At 36.5% G+C, this 22547-nt stretch overlaps 2 protein-coding genes across 2 annotated transcripts; both read left to right on the forward strand.

The window, feature by feature from the left end:
* The first annotated feature begins 5318 nt into the window (after positions 1–5318).
* On the forward strand, positions 5319–16671 carry eif3ba (eukaryotic translation initiation factor 3, subunit Ba). Its single transcript, XM_059558935.1, has 19 exons — positions 5319–5561; positions 5948–6140; positions 6873–6992; positions 7292–7349; positions 7464–7592; positions 7681–7838; positions 11457–11588; positions 11697–11763; positions 11848–11894; positions 12772–12982; positions 13069–13141; positions 13232–13354; positions 13452–13530; positions 13613–13751; positions 14540–14665; positions 14751–14828; positions 14938–15046; positions 16013–16125; positions 16210–16671. Exons 1-18 carry the CDS (start codon positions 5459–5461, stop codon positions 16111–16113), a joined length of 2046 nt encoding a protein of 681 aa, XP_059414918.1. The 5' UTR covers positions 5319–5458; the 3' UTR covers positions 16114–16125; positions 16210–16671.
* An 819-nt stretch (positions 16672–17490) lies between these two features.
* LOC132149570 (carbohydrate sulfotransferase 12-like) lies at positions 17491–22319 on the forward strand. Its single transcript, XM_059558946.1, has 2 exons — positions 17491–17667; positions 19992–22319. The coding sequence occupies exon 2, from the start codon at positions 20045–20047 to the stop codon at positions 21353–21355; it is 1311 nt and encodes a 436-aa protein (XP_059414929.1). The 5' UTR covers positions 17491–17667; positions 19992–20044; the 3' UTR covers positions 21356–22319.
* Positions 22320–22547: the final 228 nt, after the last annotated feature.

Consider the following 22547-nt stretch of genomic DNA (forward strand, 5'->3'; position numbering starts at 1 on the left):
CACATAAAGAAATCGATTGGATTCTTTAAGTTAAGGCTGTGTTTGTCCTTGTTTCCTCTTTTAAGACCATAAATCCATTGGGAGAGTTTGAAAGTTAAACAGCGGAAAAGAAACACAGACACAGTATGAAGGCTGTTATAACCCCCAATCAAGATAAGCAAATGGCTCGTAATTAATTTGATATAAATTATATTTGGAAAATGATAATCAAAGAAACTATTTCCAGTTGTGATTTCAATCTACTTTGTAATTTACGTTACATTTGCTGCTCTGGTGTTTTGTCCCTTTCAGGATCTCATGAGTGTCACTATTAACAGAATGTCTACATCAACACTCTTTCAGTGTTTTACTGTACTTTTTTTCAACTTTTGCTTCCCTAAAGTTGTATGTATCCAGTGATTGTAAAAAGTGTGAAATTCCAGATTTTAACTTCATTATGTGTGTTTTGTATATATGACCTGTATAAATACAATAAAATGTTGAGTTATACTTTTGGGCTTGTTCCTACACAACTGCATATGGCAACTGAATATACACTTTAAAAGTTTAATATACAGTAAAAAAATAAAAAAATAAAAAAATAAAAAATAAAAAAAAATGCTTTTAACATTTAAAATCACCATGATAATGCAGACTGTACAATAGAAATCCACAAGATGAATCAGAGATAATTGTAAGTAACCAATATTTATATGACGCACAGGATTGTTGACACAAAGGCCAAAGACCAACACAGATGGTGTGAAAAATAAAACAATAAACATTTACTAAATAACAGAAAAGTGTCACACAGATAAACATGACTGATAACAAAAACAGGAAGATGAATGTCTGGGAATGTCCTTTTACAGCAACACTAAAATAATTTATCAAACAAAACTAAATAAAAAAGGTTTTAAAATCAATCATAGGCAATGTGACAGATGAATTTACTTCAGTTTTATTGAACAATCAGCCTTTGACACATTATGACCAGAGCTGCATTTCAGTTTTTACATTTTATCTGTGGTGAGAAAGGATATGACTCATTTTTGGGTCACATCCCAACTAGGCCAAAAGCCTTTGTATATTAAAAGATAGTTTATCTGACATTAATGCTGTTTCTGTATCTTATTACTATTAGTTTTCTGGTGTCTTAATTGTGTCAAATTTAAATCTGCTGTTTTCCCACAAATGAAAAACCGAACTATCTCCACACTGCATTTCCTGCACATGGCTTTGGGAGCAAGTTCAAACAAAGACAAATAAACAGAGGTTATGCAAGAGTTAAGTGGCAGAGGAAGTGTTACCCCCAACTGGGGCCTGTGCTCAGTAAGTACCATTTTAACTTCAAGCTTAGATGCATCTTTTTCAAAACGCCACCCATCTTTGTAACCAGCTATTTTAGGCTTTATTGTCATATAAGAGTTGCTGAGAACATTTTCTTTCCTGTGAGGAAGCTAATGTTTGACTATGAAAAAAGAGGTCCTATTATGGTAAGACACATCTAAACAAATATTCCCCATGTAACCCTTGTAAATCTTCTGCTCAAGGAAGAAGAAGATAATGTCTAAGCACACAAAGTGCCTTTTCTGGGCCGACCATGGCTTATTTGCGTGAGGTAAAACTCATGACTTGTGTTATACTTACATTTCCTCCAGGCTGCCTTTCATTGCACTTCAAAATTGAATGCTGATATTTATTATTAAATAAGGGCAGCAGTCATTGCCAGACTGTTTAACAATGTCTCAGTCTGCCCTTTCTTTTAATCTGGCTGCTAGGCCTGTGTTGGTTTTTCAAATACACATCCAGCAGTGATTTTTCCAGTATTAAGGAGTGAAAGAAAATGTCAACTCTGACATTAGATGGAAAAGATGTGCCTATGGGAACTTTACTGTTAGTAATCTAATCGCAGCCGCAAAAACATAGCTAGAAGGACACCAATCATTGTGCAGATGGCCAGAGTCTGTCCAGACAGAACAAATCATCTGACTCTTGCATGACTGGGAAATCTCTCACAAACGGAAGACAAACGAAGATAAACGTCAAACTCTTTGCGACAAGAGAAGAGCGCCCCCTATTGGGTACGTGTAAAGAAGCCTTTGTCTATTTAAAAGACAACATTTTGAAAATCTCCTTTAGAACATAGAATTAAACACTGCTAGAGAAAAAAGAAACAATAAATTAAAATTCTATAAAAAAAAGATCTATAAAGATTATAAAGAAAATTATGTCCAATATCAAATTCATAGTTTTTGCTTGCAGAAGAATAATTGGCCATTCATTTGGTTAATGTATAAATAAATGAATACTTTCATTAAGCAGCGATGCATTACATTAATTATTATTAAGGCCTTTTAAGGAGGTTATACTAGTTTAACTTTAAAAAGCCTATACCTATATGGAACAGCAGTTCGTTTCACATAGATGTGAATATATAATTCATTCAAAAAAAAATACAATCATTTCTATTATACACCACTGTGCTTATTCAATGCATAACAGTCTCCTATTGTGTTTAATAGTTTCCTTGTGTTTCTGTTCTGCCACAGGTCATTGTCAATCAGTGTAATCAGCTGGAAAACATCCAAACAAAACAGCTTCTTATAGGTTTTAGTAATGAACTAAATCATTTGCTAGACATAAACTGTGTATTGCAGTCATGCCCTGAGGATGTATTTGAAAAATTACTCTCTTGTAATGTTCCCAGCTGCCCCGAAGATTAAAGGATTTCATTTCCAGATCATTACCGGGCTTCACCCTACCGGTGAATTTAAATGTTATGTCACTGGAAAAAACGTACAACGTGTACCACACATCTGTATATTACACTCATTTACAATCAAAGATCAGTGGGTATGGGTACAATTGTACAGCTACCCAAAATGGGGTACAATGGTATAAAAGGAGATGACTGGGGTACACAAACAAGCCTCTGAGATTTTACCAAATTAATAAATTCATCCCAAATAAATCTAAAATAACATTCAATCCAAGTCTATATATCTGTCACAGGCAAAAATGTGACCCTGGACCAGAAAATTAGTCATAAGTAGAACAAATATATTTGTAGCAATAGCCAAAAATACATTGCATGGGTCAAAATGATACATTTTTTTTGTTTTATGCCAAAAATCATTCGGATATTAAGTAAAGATATTTTGTCAATTTCCTGACCTGTAAATATTATCAAAACTTAATTTTTAAATAGTAATATGAATTGATAAGGAGATTTTCTCAATATTAAGATTTTTTTTCACCTTTACATTCCAGATTTTCAAATAGTACCTCAGCCAAATATTGACCTATCCTAACAAACCATACATCAATGGAAAGCATTTATTCAGATTTTTAATTACCCTCTGGTTGTGTGGTCCAGGGTCACAAATAAACGTGAGCACCCTCTAATAAAAACATCTTCTATCTATCTATCTATCTATCTATCTATCTATCTATCTATCTATCTATCTATCTATCTATCTATCTATCTATCTATCTATCTATCTATCTATCTATCTATCTATCTATCTATCTATCTATCTATCTATCTACAGCTTTTGCATACTAGTCATGGCCAAAAGTTTTGGCAGTAACATAAATTGTATGTTTTTCAAAGTTTACTGTTTCAGTATTTGTAGATTTTACACACGTTTCTTTGGTATACTGAAAAACAAAAGATAAGCATATCATAAGTTTTTAAAGGCTTTTATTAACCTCTGTAATTCGTAATTGGCATGCTGTATATTAGCTTCTGGGCCAAATCCTAATGGATCCGTATTATTTCTCAGAGATTATCATAATTTGTCTGTTTCAGCTTGTCCACTTGCCTTTTGAGGACTGACCACAGGTTCTATATGGGATTGAGATCTGGGGAGTTGCCTGGCCACAGATCCAAAATTTCAATGTAATGATCTTCTAGCAACTTTTTTATCACTCTTGCTTTGTGACATGGTGCTCCATCATAATGGAAAATTGCTCATGAATCCTCATGAATCGCTGGAAGTTGCTCTTGCAGGATGTTTTTATACCATTTTTTATTCATGGCAGTGTTTTGGGCAGAATTATGAGAGAGCCCACTCCCTTGGTTGAAAAGCAACCCCACACATGGATGGTCTCAGGATGCTTCACTGTTGGCACAACATCGAACGCATTCACCTTTTCTTCTCCAAACAATCGATTTTCCAGATGTCCCAAACAGTCAGAAAGGGAGCTTCATCAGAGAAAATAACTTGTACTTCCAGCAGAATTTCAGTCTGTTCTTGACTCTTTTAAATTTAAAATTTAATTAAATTTATGCATTTAGCAGACGCTTTTATCCAAAGCAACTTACAGTGCATTCAGGCTATCAATTTTTACATATCATGTGTTCCCGGGGAATCGAACCCCCAACCTTGCGCTTGTTAGCGCAGTGCTACCAATTGAGTTTCTTTGACTTTCTTTTCTTGGAGAGAAGTGGCTTCTTTGCTGCTCTTCTTGACACCAGGCCATTGTCCAAATGTCTTGGCCTCACTGTGTGTGCAGATGCTCTTAAACCAACCTGCTGCTGTTTCTGAGCAAGCCCTGCACTGCTGGAGACATGATTCTGTAGCTGACTCCTCAAGAGACGTCCTAGCACTTGCTGGACACTCTGGGACATCCTAAAGACTTCTTCACTGCAGTCGAACCTCTCTCCTTGAAGTTCTTGATGACGTGGTAATGCAATGATTGCTGCACATTTTCTATGGAGGTAACCATTGCTAACAAGAGAACACATGGATTGGAAGTGCTTCTTCCCTTCTTTAATAATCAGTCTGCTCTTAATTTTTAATTAGTATGATAGTGTTTTTGCCAGTGCTGCTGATATGATTAGTCAATGTTAGCAGGTCACTTTGTGACAGGACAAAAAAAAAATATTTTCTTTTTTTTCTTTTTTTGTGTGTGTGTGAAAAGTTCATTTTTTGGCCAATGAAGCTTTTAGCAATTATTTAAAATGCATTTGATCACTCTATATAATAATCTAGAAACAGCTTAAGCAGCACACTTTGCAAAACAAAATTTATGTCAATGCCAAAACTTTTGGCCACGACTGTTAATATGAACGCATTCGGACTAGAGGAACTTGTCACATGAACAGGAAGCACAGGGAGATAAGCAAAGGGAAAGACCAAATTGATAGTAAAGGGGTCAAGCATTCTATATTTTACAGTAAAATGACACATTTAGCGCACTCGAACCAAATGAATACAATTATAAAGACATATTATATTATTTTAAATTAAACCCCCCATCTTGCTCTTAATTTTGTGTTGTACATGACTGCTCAAACGCTCAGTAGGAGCCCTCACCCGCCCTCCCCACACATAGTACGGTCCTTCTCTCGCTCGCAGTGGTTGGCGCCGGCTGCTGTGCACATGGCCGAGTGAGTAAAATCTCTGGATTAATGCAGTGAAATTCACCACCACCTTTTCACAAACCCAGACTGACAAGAATCGATCTCTAAATGCGAGATACGGAGAATATGGAGGCCGAAATGGAGTACGACGACGGAGAAGAGCCTTCGTTCAGTGATCCGGAGGATTTCGTGGATGACATCAGTGATCAGGGTAAGAGAGGCCTGCGCTTTAGCCCGCCTGCTAACGAGATACGATTCACACGCTAAACCCCTAAAACGCAACACGTTAGCCCGAGACTAATACCAACTCCCTTCGGATTTATTGTTTAGTACCATATGATAGCGCTTAAGTGCATTGTCGTAGATTAAACGCACTTTCTTCCAGTTAACGCATCCGTTTTTCAGTTGAGCATGTGCGCTAGCGGGACAAAAGCAGCTTTAAGGGAAATAGACGCGTCACAGCAGCGCTTTCTCATTGCGTCAGCAGCTGCTGTGCTCTTGAATTCGCAAAGCTAAGTGTATTGCTGAAATATCCGGAAACCATAGCATGTTTAAATGCTGATGTGGCTTTTGTTGGATATTTTTCTCCGTCCGCAGAGCTGCTGGGGGATGTTCTCCGGGAGAGACCTCTGGAGGCGGACGGTATCGACTCGGTCGTGGTGGTGGATAATGTGCCCCAGGTCGGACCAGAACGACTGGAGAAACTCAAGAACGTCATCCAGAAGATCTTCTCAAAGTTTGGCAAAATCACCAATGAATTCTATCCAGACGCAGATGGAAAGACCAAGGGGTAAACAATGGTTTGCTTGCTGTGGGAAGTAGAGATGCATCATCGTTGTCAATTTGCCAATCATTGTATATATATATATATATATATATATATATATATATATATATATATATATATATATGTATATGTGTGTGTGTTATAAATGATATATGACCCTGGACCACAAAACCAGTCATACGGGTACATTTCTCAAAATTGAGGTTTCTATATCTGAAAGCTGAATAAATAAGCTTTCCATTGATGTATGACCTGTTAGGATTGGACAATATTTGGCCAAGATACAGAAATTTGGAAATTAGGAATCTGAGAGCACAAAAAAAAAATATAGAGAAAAAAACTTTAAAGATGTCTAAATGAATTCTTTAGCAATGCATAATACTAATAAAAAAATCAGTTTTGATATATTTACGGTAGTTAATTTACAAAATATCTTCATGGAATATGGTCTTTACTTAATATCCTAATGATTTTTGGCATAAAAGAAAAATAAATCTTTTTGACCCTTACAGTGTATTTTTGGCTATTGCTACAAATATCCCCGTGCTACTTTGACTGGTTTTGTGCTCCAGGGTCACATACATATAGCGTAACATTTAAAGGAATATGAATATTAGAAATTGATGCTTGGATAATAGTGCTTTTGTAACCTATTATATAAGTTAATACTGATTAACATGAACATGAAAGCATTGTTATTCTTTGAGTTATAATTAATGTGCTTCATCTTCCCAGGTACATTTTCTTGGAGTATTCTACACCAAGTCATGCTCATGAAGCTGTGAAGAACGCTGATGGCTACAAGCTGGACAAGCAGCATACTTTCCGTGTCAATCTGTTCACTGACTTTGACAAGTATGTTGTCCTTAACTGTTATTGCGACAATCTAAAACAATGGTCGTCTGATATGCATTTGTTGATTGCTGATGTCAATATTTTAGAAAGCAGAGGCTGCTGATATAGCTGATATCAATACTATTAAACTGCAATTAAATTTATTTAAAAGTCCTTAACTTATAAAAATAAATGCCTTTTTTCTGATGCTTATTGGCCAAAGAGAAGAAAAATTCAGCCGGTGCGATGATTAACAAAATGCTAAATATCGACTGATGTATTATTTTTTGGCTCTAATAAAAAGTTTCTCATCTCTGTAGGTACATGTCAATCTGTGATGAGTGGGAAACTCCTGAGAAGCAGCCCTTTAAAGATTTTGTGAGTAGTTATTCTTCAGAACTGTTCTGATTGTGTGTAATAATCCAACCCTGCAGTATAATTACATACTTTTCAGTTTGGTTGTTAATTTGACATCTGGTCTTTTGGTTTCAGGGGAATCTGCGTCACTGGATGGAGGATACTGACTGTCGTGATCAGTACAGTGTAATCTATGACTCTGGTGAAAGAACAGGCATATTTGCTAATGATGTCAAGGAGCCTATTGAAGTAGAGGAGAGAGCAGTGAGTTCACCCGTTCATCTTTAGAATATTATACCCAGGTGGCCTTGCTTACTGTATTCAGTATCTTTTTGTTACGTTTTGTTTGTAGCGCTGGACTGAAACATACGTGCGCTGGTCTCCAAAAGGCACCTATCTGGCCACATTTCATCAGAGAGGCATTGCTCTCTGGGGCGGTGAGAAGTTCAAGCAGATCCAGAGGTTCAGTCATCAGGGGGTTCAGCTAATTGATTTCTCACCCTGTGAGAGGTATGTCTGTAGAAATGGGTTCATATTTGTAGTTGACTGACATTAGGGCTGTGTATTGCTAAGAATCTGGCGATACGATACGTATCACGATACAGGAGTTCTGATACGATATGTTGCGATACTGTCAGCAAGGCGATATATTGGGATATTTCTTATTTTAGGAATAGGATACATTTTTAGGAAAGCTGTCATTAAGAACACAATTCGATTCAATACAGCGCCTTTTACAATACAATTCGTTGCAAAGCAACTTTACAGAAAATTAAGTTTCTACAATATTTAGTAGTAGCTTATCAGTGGTGGACACTATTAACAGCAGTTGTTATATGATACAATCACATTTATAGCAACATTTGGTAAGAACACACCACCATATGAAAACCTTAGCAATAATAATAAAAAAAAAAAAAAAAAAGAGAGAGATAGATAGATAGATAGATATAACCAAAACACAGTGGAATCAGCATTTGCAATAATCAGTCCCTATAACACTACATTAACATCTAGTGGTCGGGATGTTAACTCAAAACAAAACAACTGCCATGAATCTTTTTTTTATGTTGATATTCTGTTTTTGAGAATCAATACCGTTTTTTTCACCCATTTTTTTTTCTAAACAAACACACACACACACACACACATACATACATACATACATACATGTGTATATATATATATATATATTAGGGCTGTGAATCTTTGGGTATTCGATTATGCACTCTTTAAGTGCATTCACAGGATTATTTAAATGCTTCCCATAAATTCTTTAAATGCTTAGTCAGGGGGCAAATTACACTGCAGCCTTTATGGCCGTAGGTTAAAACCATTTGTCCATTGTAAATGCCAGTTAAATGATGCTATGGCATGACATGGCAAATGAAAAATGTATGCGAGCCAAGATTTAAAAAAAAGAGCTTTAAGAGTATTATGTATAAGCTAATATTGTCACACCAGCGACGTAGTCATCATTTCAGAAGTGACAGAAATGTCAAATACAATCATTTTATGTATGATCATTATTATTTTAAAATTTTTTTTACAATGAATTCGACAATAATCATTTGTAATCTATATTTTTTTTCCTAATGGCAATTTTATTATTGTTTTATATAGGCTACTACATGTAATTAGCTATTATTTAAATTTTTTGCACAGAATAAGGTAGAAAATATACTTTATAGTTTCTGGACTGTAATAAATGATGATGTCAATCAGTACTTTATCATTCATAAATTGTATTTATTTGTGTTTCATCAGTTCATTCTGCTTTTATTCAGTTTAGCTGCAGATAAAGCCTGGCACGTCTATGAGAGCGAGATCACTTCTCTTTCAGTGTGGAAACTTCTTTAATAAATACGCAGCTTTCGATGGCTCAGGTAATGGCGTTGGTTAGCAGCAGAGAGCCATCGACAAACTACAGAAAAGTAAAGCTACTTCACTTTAGTTTAACTGGCCACGAGTCCTGAGGAGAGATAACACGTCATCAGCTGCCGTCAGAGAAGAACGGAGCGCGAGCGCAATCCTGTGACAGTCACAGGTGGTAAACAGTGGAGCGTGAAGGATAGATGCGAGGCACGAACACTGTTTAAGGTCTCAATTAATTTGTGCTTGTAGTAATTTAATGTGTACCGTATTTTTCGGACTATAAGTTGCACCTAAGTATAAGTCGCATCAGTCCAAAAATATGTCATGACGAGGAAAAAAACATATATAAGTCGCACTGGACTATGTCGCATTTATTTAGACCCAAGAACCAAGAGAAAACATTACCGTCTACAGCTGCGAGAGGGCGCTCTGTTTTCAGTGTAGGCTACAGGAGCACTGAGCAGCACTCGTGGCTGTAGACGGTAATGTTTTCTCTTAGTTCATTTCTCTTGGTTCATTTCTCTTGGTTCATGTCAAATTAATTGATAAATAAGGAGCACCTGACTATAAGTCGCAGGACCAGCCAAACTATGAAAAAAAAAGTTTGTTTGACTTATAGTTTGGAAAATACGGTATATATTTTGAAAGCATTGAATCTCTATAGAAACCACGATCCATTAGATTCTTAGCATTTTAAAGTGAAGTGACATGACATTCAGCCAAGTATGGTGACCCGTACTCAGAATTCGTGCTCTGCATTTAACCCATCCAAAGTGCACACACACAGAGCAGTGAACACACACACACCCGGAGCAGTGGGCAGCCATTTATGCTGCGATGCTCGAGGAGCAGTTGGGGGTTCGATGTCTTGCTCAAGGGCACCTCAGTCGTGGTATTGCCAGCCCAAGACTCGAACCCACAACCCTAGGGTTAGGAGTCAAACTCTCTAACCACTAGGCCACGACTTCCCCTTTAAATCGATTACTGTCCGAGATCGGCGATTTGTGATTCAAAAATCATGTTTCAAGATCGGTGCATATGAATCGTCAGCGTTTGTAATCGATGCATCGAGAAAACAAGTGAACCGTTACACCCCTTTACAGTTCTGTGTATGTGATGTGACGCTAGTTTTACTTAAATCAAACAGACAAATGCTCATGAAGTGACTGTCAGAGCATTTCTGGAGATGTTGTTCATGTGTTCATGTCCTTATTTAGTGAGACAGCAGAAGCTGAAATCTCGCTTCAGTGTGTGTGTGATTAAAGGAAGTCCCGCTTCTGCTCCATTCATTAACAGAGACACACAGAACATGCAGGATTTATATTTAAATAGACTGTTCCGGCTTAATATTTACAGATATTAGTCCATATCGTGATTTGATGTAAGTGCAATGACCTATTTTAGATTAATTCATTCAAAATTTGGCAAATTCCGGGCCATTCTGCATTAAACTGTAAATTCCGTTTTTATGACTGGTTTTCCGTTTTCTGCATCGTGGAAATCATACGGCTCTAGTCATGGTATGCCAGCTCTATCTTGCAATGGACACACGCCACGACGTTCTCTTTACGTTTGCCCGCCCTCAAATCAAAACACTGCTGACTCCTTGCAGTATGCGATTCTGGACGCAGCGAGCCCTTGTGTTTCCTTCCGCTTTGTGGTTGACGTAAACGGGTTGTCACATAAAAAAAAATCATTGCAAAAGAACATGACGTGAGATTTAAAATAAATTAAAAGAGGATTCGAGGCAGAGGAATTTGCCTCGATAATTTTTTGTAATCGAGTTACTCAAGGAATCGTTTCAGCGTTAATTTATAAAATTCACTGAAAAACTAAAAACTTTGCTTATAACATGGAGGGACATTAAAACTTTCTGTTTTTATTTTAAATTTAAAGTTTTAGTAATTTGTGTGGTTTTTTTTTTGTCATTTAAAAAAATACTTTATTACGTATAATTTTTACATTCCATTTTTAGTTTTAGTACATCAACGTTAAAGAGATGTTGCCTTGGCAGTGAGCTGAAATAGTTTTTTATATATATATATATATATATATATAGATATAGATATATATATATATATATATAGATATATATATAGATATGGATATGGATTTTATTTGAATTGTTTTAGTTAATAACCCTGGTTGTTAGTCGATGGTAACTATCAATATCATTGACTATTGCATGGTACAGTTAGATGATTTTTTTTCTTTTCTCATGCTGTTACACATTTATGTACTTGGTTTTTGCAGATATGTTGTCACATTCAGCCCTCTTATGGACACTAAAGACGACCCACAGGCCATCATCATCTGGGATGTTCTCACAGGACAGAAGAAACGAGGCTTCCACTGTGAAAGCTCTGCCCACTGGCCAATTTTCAAGTAAGTGTGGATCCGATTTTCATGGCATGTTTTACCACTCCATTATAGTCAAACTATAATATATAACATAATATATTCAATGTAACAATATAAACTTGTTCTGTTCAGGTGGAGTCCAGATGGGAAGTTCTTTGCCCGAATGACGCAGGACACGCTGAGCATCTATGAAACACCGGTAAGTGTCCTGTGTCAGAGATACAAGGTTTGAGAATCCTCAAGAGTTCAGTCGTCTAACAAATCAAAATGTATTCTTTTCTAGTCAATGGGACTTTTGGACAAGAAGAGTTTGAAGATTAATGGAATTAAGTGAGTATAATAAAACGATTAAAAATGCATAAATACACTACTGTTCAAAATCTTGGGATGTTTTAAAAGAAGTCTCTTACGCTTGCCAAGGCTGCATTAATTTGGTCATAAACAGAAAAAAAAAAATAACAGGAATACTGTGAAACTATTAAAATTTAAATTAACTGTTTTTTTATTCGAATGTATTTTGAAATGTAATGTATTCCTGTGATGCAAAGCTGCATTTTTAGCATCATTACTTAGTCTTCAGTAGGGATGTGCCCGAAAAGTGAATCCATATTCGGAAAGGCATGGAAAACTAATAATGCTTTGTACAGAGCCACTAAAGGGACATGGTAAGCCGCTTGCTAGCGGTTGCCTTTTACATAACAGTACATAAATTTTCACTTAACCACATAAACAGAGAGAGGTAAGGAGAGATGATTGATGGGACGATGGCGAATGATTTGCACATCCTGAGCACCACTGACAAACATCTAATCTTGTGAAATGTGTCGAAAGTAGTGCTGCTCTGTAGTAGAGTAGGCTACGTGTGAACACGCATTTGAAAGTGAAAGTAAAAAGCAAACGCGCATTCATAAGTGATCTCAATGTCCTGCATATTAATAATGGCTTTATATAGAGGATAATTACCCAACGACATAATTGTGAAAGAAAATTGAAATATATTTTTCTTGTGTATCTTGCATTTATTCCCTTTAGGGGTGCACATCATTAACGTTCCGAAAAATAAAAGCCTATACAGTCACTTTTGAATAATTTAATGCATCCTTGCTAAATAAATGCATTATTTTATTTATTTTGTTTTTAAAGTACTAATTCCAATTATTCTTATTTTAAGTTCTGTTCTAATGTAGAATGAATTTTATGTCCACAGGGATTTCTCCTGGTCACCTGGTGATAATATCATTGCATTCTGGGTCCCTGAGGATAAGGACATCCCAGCAAGAGTAACACTCATGCAGCTTCCATCCAGGAATGAGATCAGAGTCCGCAACCTGTTTAATGTTGTGGACTGCAAACTTCACTGGCAGAAAAACGGAGACTATCTCTGTGTGAAGGTGGACAGGACTCCCAAAGGAACACAGGTATAACAGCTATTTTGAAATCGTGCTTTGATGCTAAATCTTAATGTTTCCTTTTCACGGATTTGCTCGATTTCTTTTTACCTTAGGGTGTTGTCACCAACTTCGAGATCTTCAGAATGAGAGAGAAGCAGGTGCCTGTGGATGTGGTGGAGATGAAAGGTAAATAGAGATGGATCTTGAGACATTATATAGCTATTTCTTGTTTATTACTATCTTTAATATCTTCTGATATCTCTGTCTGTCTTACAGAGAGCATCATTGCCTTTGCTTGGGAACCAAATGGCAGCAAATTTGCTGTGCTGCATGGTGAATCTCCCAGAATCAATGTATCATTCTACCATGTGAAGAACAATGGCAAAATTGACTTAATAAGTGAGTGTTCACATTGTGAATGTATTACTCTTGATTTATTTTATTTTTATATATACATGTACATGATCTATAAATTAACTAAAAAAATGTGTTTCAGAAATGTTTGACAAGCAACAGGCAAACAGCATCTTCTGGAGTCCACAGGGGCAGTTTTTGGTGTTGGCTGGATTGAGGAGGTCTGTACTCATTAAATGTGTTGAGATTGTACTTTCTTTTAGAGTGGTTCATTTGAATCATTTTCCCTGCTTCATCCTGTAGCATGAATGGAGCTCTTGCTTTTGTGGACACGTCAGACTGCACCATGATGAACATCGCCGAGCATTACATGGCCTCAGATGTAGAATGGGACCCCACTGGACGATATGTTGTGACATCTGTCTCCTGGTGGAGCCACAAGGTGATTTATCTGATTCAATTGCAAATATTATAATCATTCATTTACACTAGCGTTCAAAAGTTTGAGGTCAGTAAGAATCTTTTATGAAAAAAATACCTTTGACGTTGAGTTAAAAATATCAATAAATACATTAATAATTTTTCACAAACTAAGAATTAAGATTGTTCAGGCGTTTCAGTTTTAAAGACAAAACATAAGTATTCAAAATGTATCATAAATTAAACACAATCTATAAGGAGTTGAAATGGGCTTAAACACTTCATTTAATGTGAAAAACATTTACATAAACAAGTTTATAAATAAGCGTTTTTTCCATCCCAGTCTAATTTTCTAATGTGGTAAAATGGTAAAACACCCACAGATGTAGCAGAAAACATTCAGTTGAACCTGGCTTTTTATTAGGCATCAAGTAAGGTCTTTAGAATTCATACACGTAAGAAATCAGCTCAGAATTGAACCGATAGTTGTAAACTGGCTCAGAGGAAGAGGGGAATCATGATTCTTTACTAGTTAAGAGATATTACAAGTCGACTACACCTTACAAATAATTATAAAAAGCAAAAATGCAATGAAATCCATTTTGTTTAAAAATGTGTGGTGCAATAGCAAAATAGTCACTATTTTTAGAATTAGCACCCCAAAATGAATAAGAAACATGAAATAAGATTGGATTTCAGTGAGGAAATATACAGGGAAGTTTTTATTATTATTCCTCTGTGGATTGAAAATGCATATCAGATGCCTTTGTATAAACTGATTTAATTTAAATTTAATTTAAACATTTTTAGGTGGACAACGCCTTTTGGCTGTGGACATTCCAGGGCCGACTGCTGCAGAAGAACAACAAAGAGCGTTTCTGCCAGCTGCTGTGGAGGCCCCGTCCTCCCTCTCTCCTGACCGAAGAGCAAATAAAGGTGAGAAGGGGTCAGATGCAGGGTCTCTCTCATTTCTGTCAAGCAGAGTCAACTCAAATCTCACTTTACATTTTGAAATCCACAGCTCATTAAGAAGGACCTGAAGAAGTACTCCAAGATCTTCGAGCAGAAAGATCGTCTCAGTCAGTCCAAGGCATCAAAGGTATGAAATTGATCTGTTGTTGTTGCTGTTTTTATATATATATATATATATATATATATGGATCAAATGGTCAGTACTCAAATTCAAATGAGTGCCTTGTGCTTCACAGGAACTGGTGGACAAGAGACGTACCATGATGGAGGACTATCGCAAGTACCGCGAGAGAGCCATAGACATGTACAACGAGCAGAGACCTCTCCGCCTTGAACTCAGAGGAGGTGATTAATGCAGAGAGGGCAGCTCTGTTTAACATGGAGTTTTACTGACCATCAGTGACCTCTCTCATTGCCTTTCTCTAGAATACACCTGTTGCATTTACTGATCCATCCACAATTTTTTATTAAACAACTGTGATGCATAGCTTAAAAGATTAAACAATCACATTGCCAGTCAAATAAAGAACTTTTATAGTCCAAATACTGAATATTATAAATAACCGGAGGGCTTTAGCAAAACTTCTAGGGTTCTCAAGATGTTTTCTGGATCTGTAAATGAATAGCCTTATGCCAAGCTTACAAATATTTTGTAAGGTGGAAATTGTGAATTAAAAATGATATATTTTAGAAATAATTTTATATATTCTGTATACTGCAGAAAAAAAACCTTTGTGTGAAATTCAGTTGGAGCAGTTTTGAAATTGACATATTTTTAAAAAAAAAAATAAAGTTCCACTTGTGGCAACATTTTAATTTTAAGCTAAATAGAAATAGAACAGCCAGATATTTTTTTTTTTGACTTGATAAATTTGTATTTTTGTATCAAAAAGTTTGTTTTTGTAAATTTGTATCACCTCATTAAAAATGTGATACTAGACAACCAGAATGTCAGCTTCCCATCAGCAGTGTCAGAATATAAATGTAGCCCTACCAAATGATGCATGGCAACAGACAGTGTAATTGTTTATAACCAAAGATATATGACCAACATTTGCGAGCTTTATTCATGGCTTTTCCTGTGTTTTTGGTTTATAAAGCCCAAATTAAAATTGTACATTGTTTAAATGTTTAAAGGGAGGGTGACACATAGTGTATTTAGTTTGCGGTATAATAAACACAAAATTAGCACAATTTAATAAATCTAAATAAGTTAATTTTTTACAAAAATGTAATAATGGTGGCAGCCCTAAACTAAAAGTTCAGTATGTGACTATTTTAGTAATCGCTGAATTTTCTGACCTTTTCTAGGTGTGGACACTGATGAGCTGGACAGCAATATCGATGACTGGGAGGAAGAGACCATTGAGTTTTTCATCAATGAAGAAATTATTCCCATCGGAGATCTGTAATTCCAACAGCAGGTACTGTGTGTGCAGCAATGTGACTCTGATATGCTATTTGAAATACCTTGGCACAGACATAATTATTTCTTTCATTATTTTCAGTATCCGTTTTTTAGTGTGGTCTAACATTGGAGAAGAATTGAGGGATCCCCTATCAGAGTTTTCCTTGTTATCATCAGTCCAAGTGCCTTTTAATACTGGTCACTGCAGAAGGAGAATTTTGTGCCACTGTTGACTGCTGCTTTTTAACAAAATCCTCCAGCTCTGGGAGAAGCTGCCCTGCCAACGTCATTCAGGCCTGCTCTTGGTGGATCTGATCATAACGCATTCCTGTTCTTGCATTTGGTTGATTTACCTCATCATAAGGGTGTTACCATGGCACAATATGCCAAAAACAGTTTTTACATAATCTCACAGAAGAAAAACATTTTGTTTCCTAAGATTTTCCAAAAGGCGAACTTGTACTCTAGTGTGCGGAAATGGCACTACAGTGGTCTGTATCCTCCTCCATTCAGATTACCTGATATTAAATGCACAAGGAAATAAAGTTGAACTGAAATTCAAGTGTTTGTTGTTTTTTTCTCTTGTTGAACTTGAAACAAAAACATGATGCATATAGTTGCAAAACTTCTGTGATGTGCTTTGTCCAAGTGCTGTCTAGTGCTAACTTTGGCTGACAAAGAATAGTGTATTTTGGACTGGAATAATATATAAGTTTAGTACAGTAAAAATATCAACGTCAGTAACGTTTTGTACTTAATGGATTCCTTATTGATCATTAACATATCAATTACATTTAAATATATTTAGCATTTTATTCTTCTGAGCAAGTTGTTTATAATATTGTATTTATAATATAAGTGCATTTAATCCCTAACTAATTAAAGAGCATAATAGAACAATTTCTGAGTGAAGAAATCTGATTGCAATGTTTTCATATATTCGTATTTATGTGTAAAGTTACACTCCTACCCTGCTTTTAGTCCTCCGACTTACTTTTTTTAAAGACTTTAATTTCCATGGCTTTCCCATATCGGAAAATCACACTTTAAAAATACTCTCATATATCCAGGTTTTCTTTTTTTACATAAAATTGTTAGATGTTGAGGGAATTTTTTTTTTTTTATTTCAGTTAAAGTCATATTTTGCCCTCCTTGGAAGATTTATGAGGCCCCCTAATGGCCCCATATTTTAGAACTGGTCTAGATCGTCTAATAGAGAATTTTATTCGTTCACTTTTGATTTAAATGGTCCCTTGAACTCTATTGTTGCATGCTAATTATAACAACATGTCATAATATGTGGTCTTTTTCCTCTTTAAAAGGGTTTTAGTAAGCTTGGAGGTCTGGTACAGCATGTACTCCATAAAGGTTTGTAAAAATAAAGCTAGAGTCTGTGCAGACTAAACTCATGTCTGTGCGGTTCAGCGGCAGAGTCTTGCGCACGCTTGGAAATCTCGCGACATCTGCGCGCGCGGAGCACTAAAGCGCTGCTGTGTCAACACCCCGCGCGCACACATCGCTCCTCAGCCTGCCGAGAAATTCACTCTTCTGCGATGAGGTGAGACCGTTATCGTTACAGCCATGTTTAGTCACTTTACACCGTCATTTTGGTCATATTACACTAAACATAGCATTGTTTTAATTCCGTGTGCGCGAATCCCAGACATGAGTAGCTTCATGACTTCCCATGGAACAAAAAGTGGTTAGGCACGTCTTTGCACTTGCTCTAGATTTGACTTCATACCTTCATTTCTTCAATGAAAAACATTCGACACGCCATCACCCGATTGAACCGAAATCTGCAGTATAGTAAAAAGTATGAAGCGTTGTAAATGAATGGTTTAGGAGGAGTTTTCGCGGATGAGTGTTTCCAGCTTCCTCCCACAGTCGGGGATGGTGTCAAAGAGCTGCATTGTGTCCAGCTGAATCTGAGCGCTCGCTTTTGACTTTGAAATGAACACGAGAGCATGGCAAATGTGTGGCTGCTCAGTGCAGTTTGAGTTGTCGGAATAATATTTGACCCGAAAATTAAATATATAATTAATCATAAATGGAAAAATCCACACGTGTTGTCAGCTCGTAAACGTTGGTGTCAGCTCGAGTCGTTATTACGCTACGCTACTATGCAACCGTATTTTGTTTGTTTGTAGCCAGTATCAGAGTGTTGTTTTGTGACGCTATAAGACATTAACGAATTTTTCAGACGAATATAACGTTTCTGTTACAACACTACACGCATATATGTGGAAAATTACTGTGTTTAATATGTAGCGGTTTTCAGATTCTGTCTCTGCGCTTTCTACTAGTAGGCTTAGACTATGATATTAATAATCATATCAATATTTAATGTCTGTGTTTTATTTGGTAAGTAAACGCCTTTAGGACATCCCCTGTGGCAAAATAACCCTTGTCAGGGGTTACATTGCATTGCTTCCTAAATAAATATTTTTGAACTAAAACACCCTTTGGATTATGTAAGGGATATGTACAGTCAGCTGGTTATTATGGTCAAACAAACCCTGGTTTAATTTATTTTGTGATAATAGCCAGCTGATGGATATATTTGCCAAAAATGGACATGAAATGAAGCTTAAAGCTTCCAAGAATAAAATATTTGACATGCGAAGCAAACCCTGCATATTACACTGCAATACAATGTTAATTAGGCCTATATTATTTATTGGTAAATGTTATTTTTTTCTATTTTCAAGGCTGGAATTCAATACACACAGAGCTGGGCAGATTACTAACAAACTGTTGTCTGCTACGGATTACAAATTACATGACAAAAGTGTAATCTATGCATTATATGTTTTTGGTAATAGAATTGGACTACATTTTGATTACTTTTGACTGGTCTCATTTATTACATTGATTTAAATAGGACAATCTTGTTCCACTGATACAAAACATACAAAGTGAAAGAAAACATTCCATTCGCTGCTATTAACAGCAACTGCATTAAACATGACATTATGTCAAGGTTTCCCAAACGGGATGAATGATGAAAAAATAAAAATTAGGATGTATCAATAAATTATGAATCATTTATTGCTATTTTGTGAATTATATTGTGATCATGTAATCAATAAAAAGTAACTAGTCTGATTACGAATAATTTAAAATGTAATTTAATCTAATTACAAGTACCTAATTTTTGTAATCTGAGGCTACTACACAGCTCTGATTACACATTTTAAAAAATCTGAACAGATTTTAAAACACTTGACTTCATACACTTGCCAAGGCTATAAATGATTAAAGAGAAAAAAAAATGGGCTTCACTTCACAACTGAGAATCACAGACTACCAGACTCTCAAATTGTTATGAACACAGCAAACTCACACAGAAACATGCACCTCATTGCTAGAAAATGCACAACAAATTAAAACAATACGTGCTCAAAAATATCAGATATGTTAGATCTCCAACGACTGGATTGGATCAAAGCCGGAAGCTAACAAATTTGACTCTATGCCCATCTTTCACTAAGCAGTTTTCTTTGAAGTCTGTCAGCTCTTGACTGCTCAAAACCTGCTGACTGGCTCTGACTTGAAGCAACTAGAGTTGACTTCAGACTGTAAATGAGGGCAAATTGTGGTGTAATCCAGCAGTTAGCTAGCTAACATGTCTCGACAGTGTTCCATGACATTAAAATAGCTCAGTTGTCATAGTGAGCCATGAAATATGTTGATTTGCTCTCATTATTCAACAACACTTGACTGCTCAATCACGATTAACCAATTAGAAAGATATATAGATGTTCTGTCATATAAAGAGAATATGAAATGTAACTTGTTATTGCATAAAGAAACCACAATATTACGAAACACTGACATTCTCTTGACTTCCCTTTTCTGATTTGTTTTCCTCTACTTCAGATTATGATGAATGCAGTCTGGGCTGTCGATAGTGTAATGGAATTGAGGTGAGAATGGCACTTTATCAGTCAAAATCAACCAAAATGGGAAAGTCGAGACTGTTCCGCATTTTTATGATAGTGGGTGCCATCTTCATGATCCTTCTTATAATCATATACTGGGATGATGTGGGGGCCTCAAATTTTTACCTGCACACAACCATCTCTGGAGCCCATCCGTCACGACTCTCTCCACAGAGCCGTCGTGACCCAGAAAAGAAAGTAGAGGAAGACAAAGAGGGCTCGTTTTTGACGGACATTGATGCTTTTGTCAACCAGTTTTTAGAAGGAACCGCAGACCCCACGGAACAGGTGAGAGGAGAACCGCCCCCGGGAGACCCCCACAATCAGTCCTCTGAGAAAGCAGAGGAGAAATTTGTCCCGAGACGAGAGTGGAAGATCCATCTGACGCCAATTGACCCTGAGAAAAAACAAAGGCAGGAGAGTAGAAAGCAGCTGATCCAAGATGTGTGCAGTAACAAAAGTTACTTTGACTTCCCCGGAAAGAACAGGACTTTTGACGACATACCCAATAAAGAGTTGGATCACCTCATCGTGGACGACAGGCATGGGATCATTTACTGTTATGTTCCCAAGGTGGCCTGCACAAACTGGAAGCGCATCATGATCGTGCTGAGCGAGAGCCTGTTATTGGACGGGCTGCCCTACCAAGACCCTCTAGATGTTCCTCAGGAGCTCATCCACAACAGTAGCCTGCACTTCACCTTCAATAAGTTCTGGAAGCGTTATGGAAAGTTCTCACGGCACCTCATGAAAATCAAGCTCAAGAAATATACCAAGTTTTTGTTCATCAGGGATCCCTTCGTGCGACTGATCTCTGCCTATCGCAACAAATTCGAACAAGAGAACGAGGACTTCTACAAAAGATTCGCAGTCATCATGTTGAGAAAATACAGCAATTACACGGATCCACCGGCATCGGTCGTGGACGCTTTCGCTGCTGGGATTCGTCCGTCTTTCTCCAATTTCGTTCAGTATTTATTGGATCCTAACACTGAAAAAGAGATGCCTTTCAACGAGCACTGGAGACAAATGTACCGTCTTTGCCATCCCTGCCAGATAAATTATGATTTCGTGGGGAAGCTGGAGACCTTGGATGAGGACGCTGAGCATTTGTTGCGGATTCTTCGCGTTGACAATGTCGTTGAATTCCCCCGAAGTCATCGCAACCAAACGGTCAGCAGTTGGGAGCAGGACTGGTTCGCCAGCATACCGTTGGAGTCCAGAAAAGAGCTGTATAGGCTATATGAAGCTGACTTTAAACTGTTTGGATATTCCAAACCAGAGAAGCTGGTACATGAGTGATACGCTTATCGCCAACTTTACTGCGGTGATGACAAGATTTTCACAGCACAAGAAACAGGGCAATAGGAGCTCCTGCTGCTTGGTTCTTAATGTGCGGCTCTCTTACATGATGCTGTTTATAAAGGCCCTTTCACATGACCGGCGTCCAGATGTTTGGCTAGTTCACATGGTCCAGTAGGTAGATACTCATTGAATCGTCTGCTTCCAAGAAGCATCTTTCTCCATTGACAGCTAAAAGTACGGCACCCACACATGAATGAAGAATTTGTTTCCACAACTTAATTTGTTCCCTCATTTTAGTTAAATTGTGGCCACTGATCTATAATAGAAAAGTGAAAGTCATGAAAGTGAAGCCGTGCGCCGCCATATTGCTAATCCCTAGTATTCCCATACATTCCATTGAATTAATAGGAAATCGTACGAATTTAATGATAAAAACATCACCTAATAAGTTAGTGTTTTTAAATTTGAAGTATCTCTGTACACTCTTACAATGCAAACACCATAGGTATGTAAACGGTTATTTTTTTTCAATGTCGAAAATTTCCCTACTTATTAAAAAGCTATGTTTATCACAGTAGCGAACATCATGAACATGATAATCATCAGACATACACGACCTCAACAAATAACAAATAGCTCATTCTGAAATCTGAAGAAAGATTTACGCTTTGTATACACATATACCTTTATTCGCCTTGTACAGTTATTAATTGTTTATATATTTTTTTAAGTGTTTTTTTATTCGTACAGTAGGTGCTAGCTGCAAATGTTTCAACAATAATTTCAATAACCCCATACATTTTGAAGCAGGTAATTATTTAAACGGTGGTTAAATTAATAATTTTTTTATCATACAACATTTTACATGGTAACGGTAATGCTAGTAAACATTTGCGCAATCATGGAGAGTCTGAAATAGATCAATCAGGACATTAAAAATATACACATCATAATTTATTCAGTATAAAAATAAATAAATAAATAACTGATGACATTCAGTATGGACATGAAGCTTTATTTCAAGTTGGTAAGTTAAGCTTTTCATTTCAGTATAGACCAATATAATAACAGAGGCTATTGTATTATTAATTGTATTTTCAATTCAATTTCTGATACTAATACATTCATGTTTAATAATTAATAATTCCTGAAAAATAACATACATAAAGAAATAGGCTATATTTTGTGT

Source organism: Carassius carassius, chromosome 1 (genome assembly GCF_963082965.1).
Source record: "Carassius carassius chromosome 1, fCarCar2.1, whole genome shotgun sequence".
Classification (NCBI taxonomy): Eukaryota; Metazoa; Chordata; class Actinopteri; order Cypriniformes; family Cyprinidae; genus Carassius; species Carassius carassius.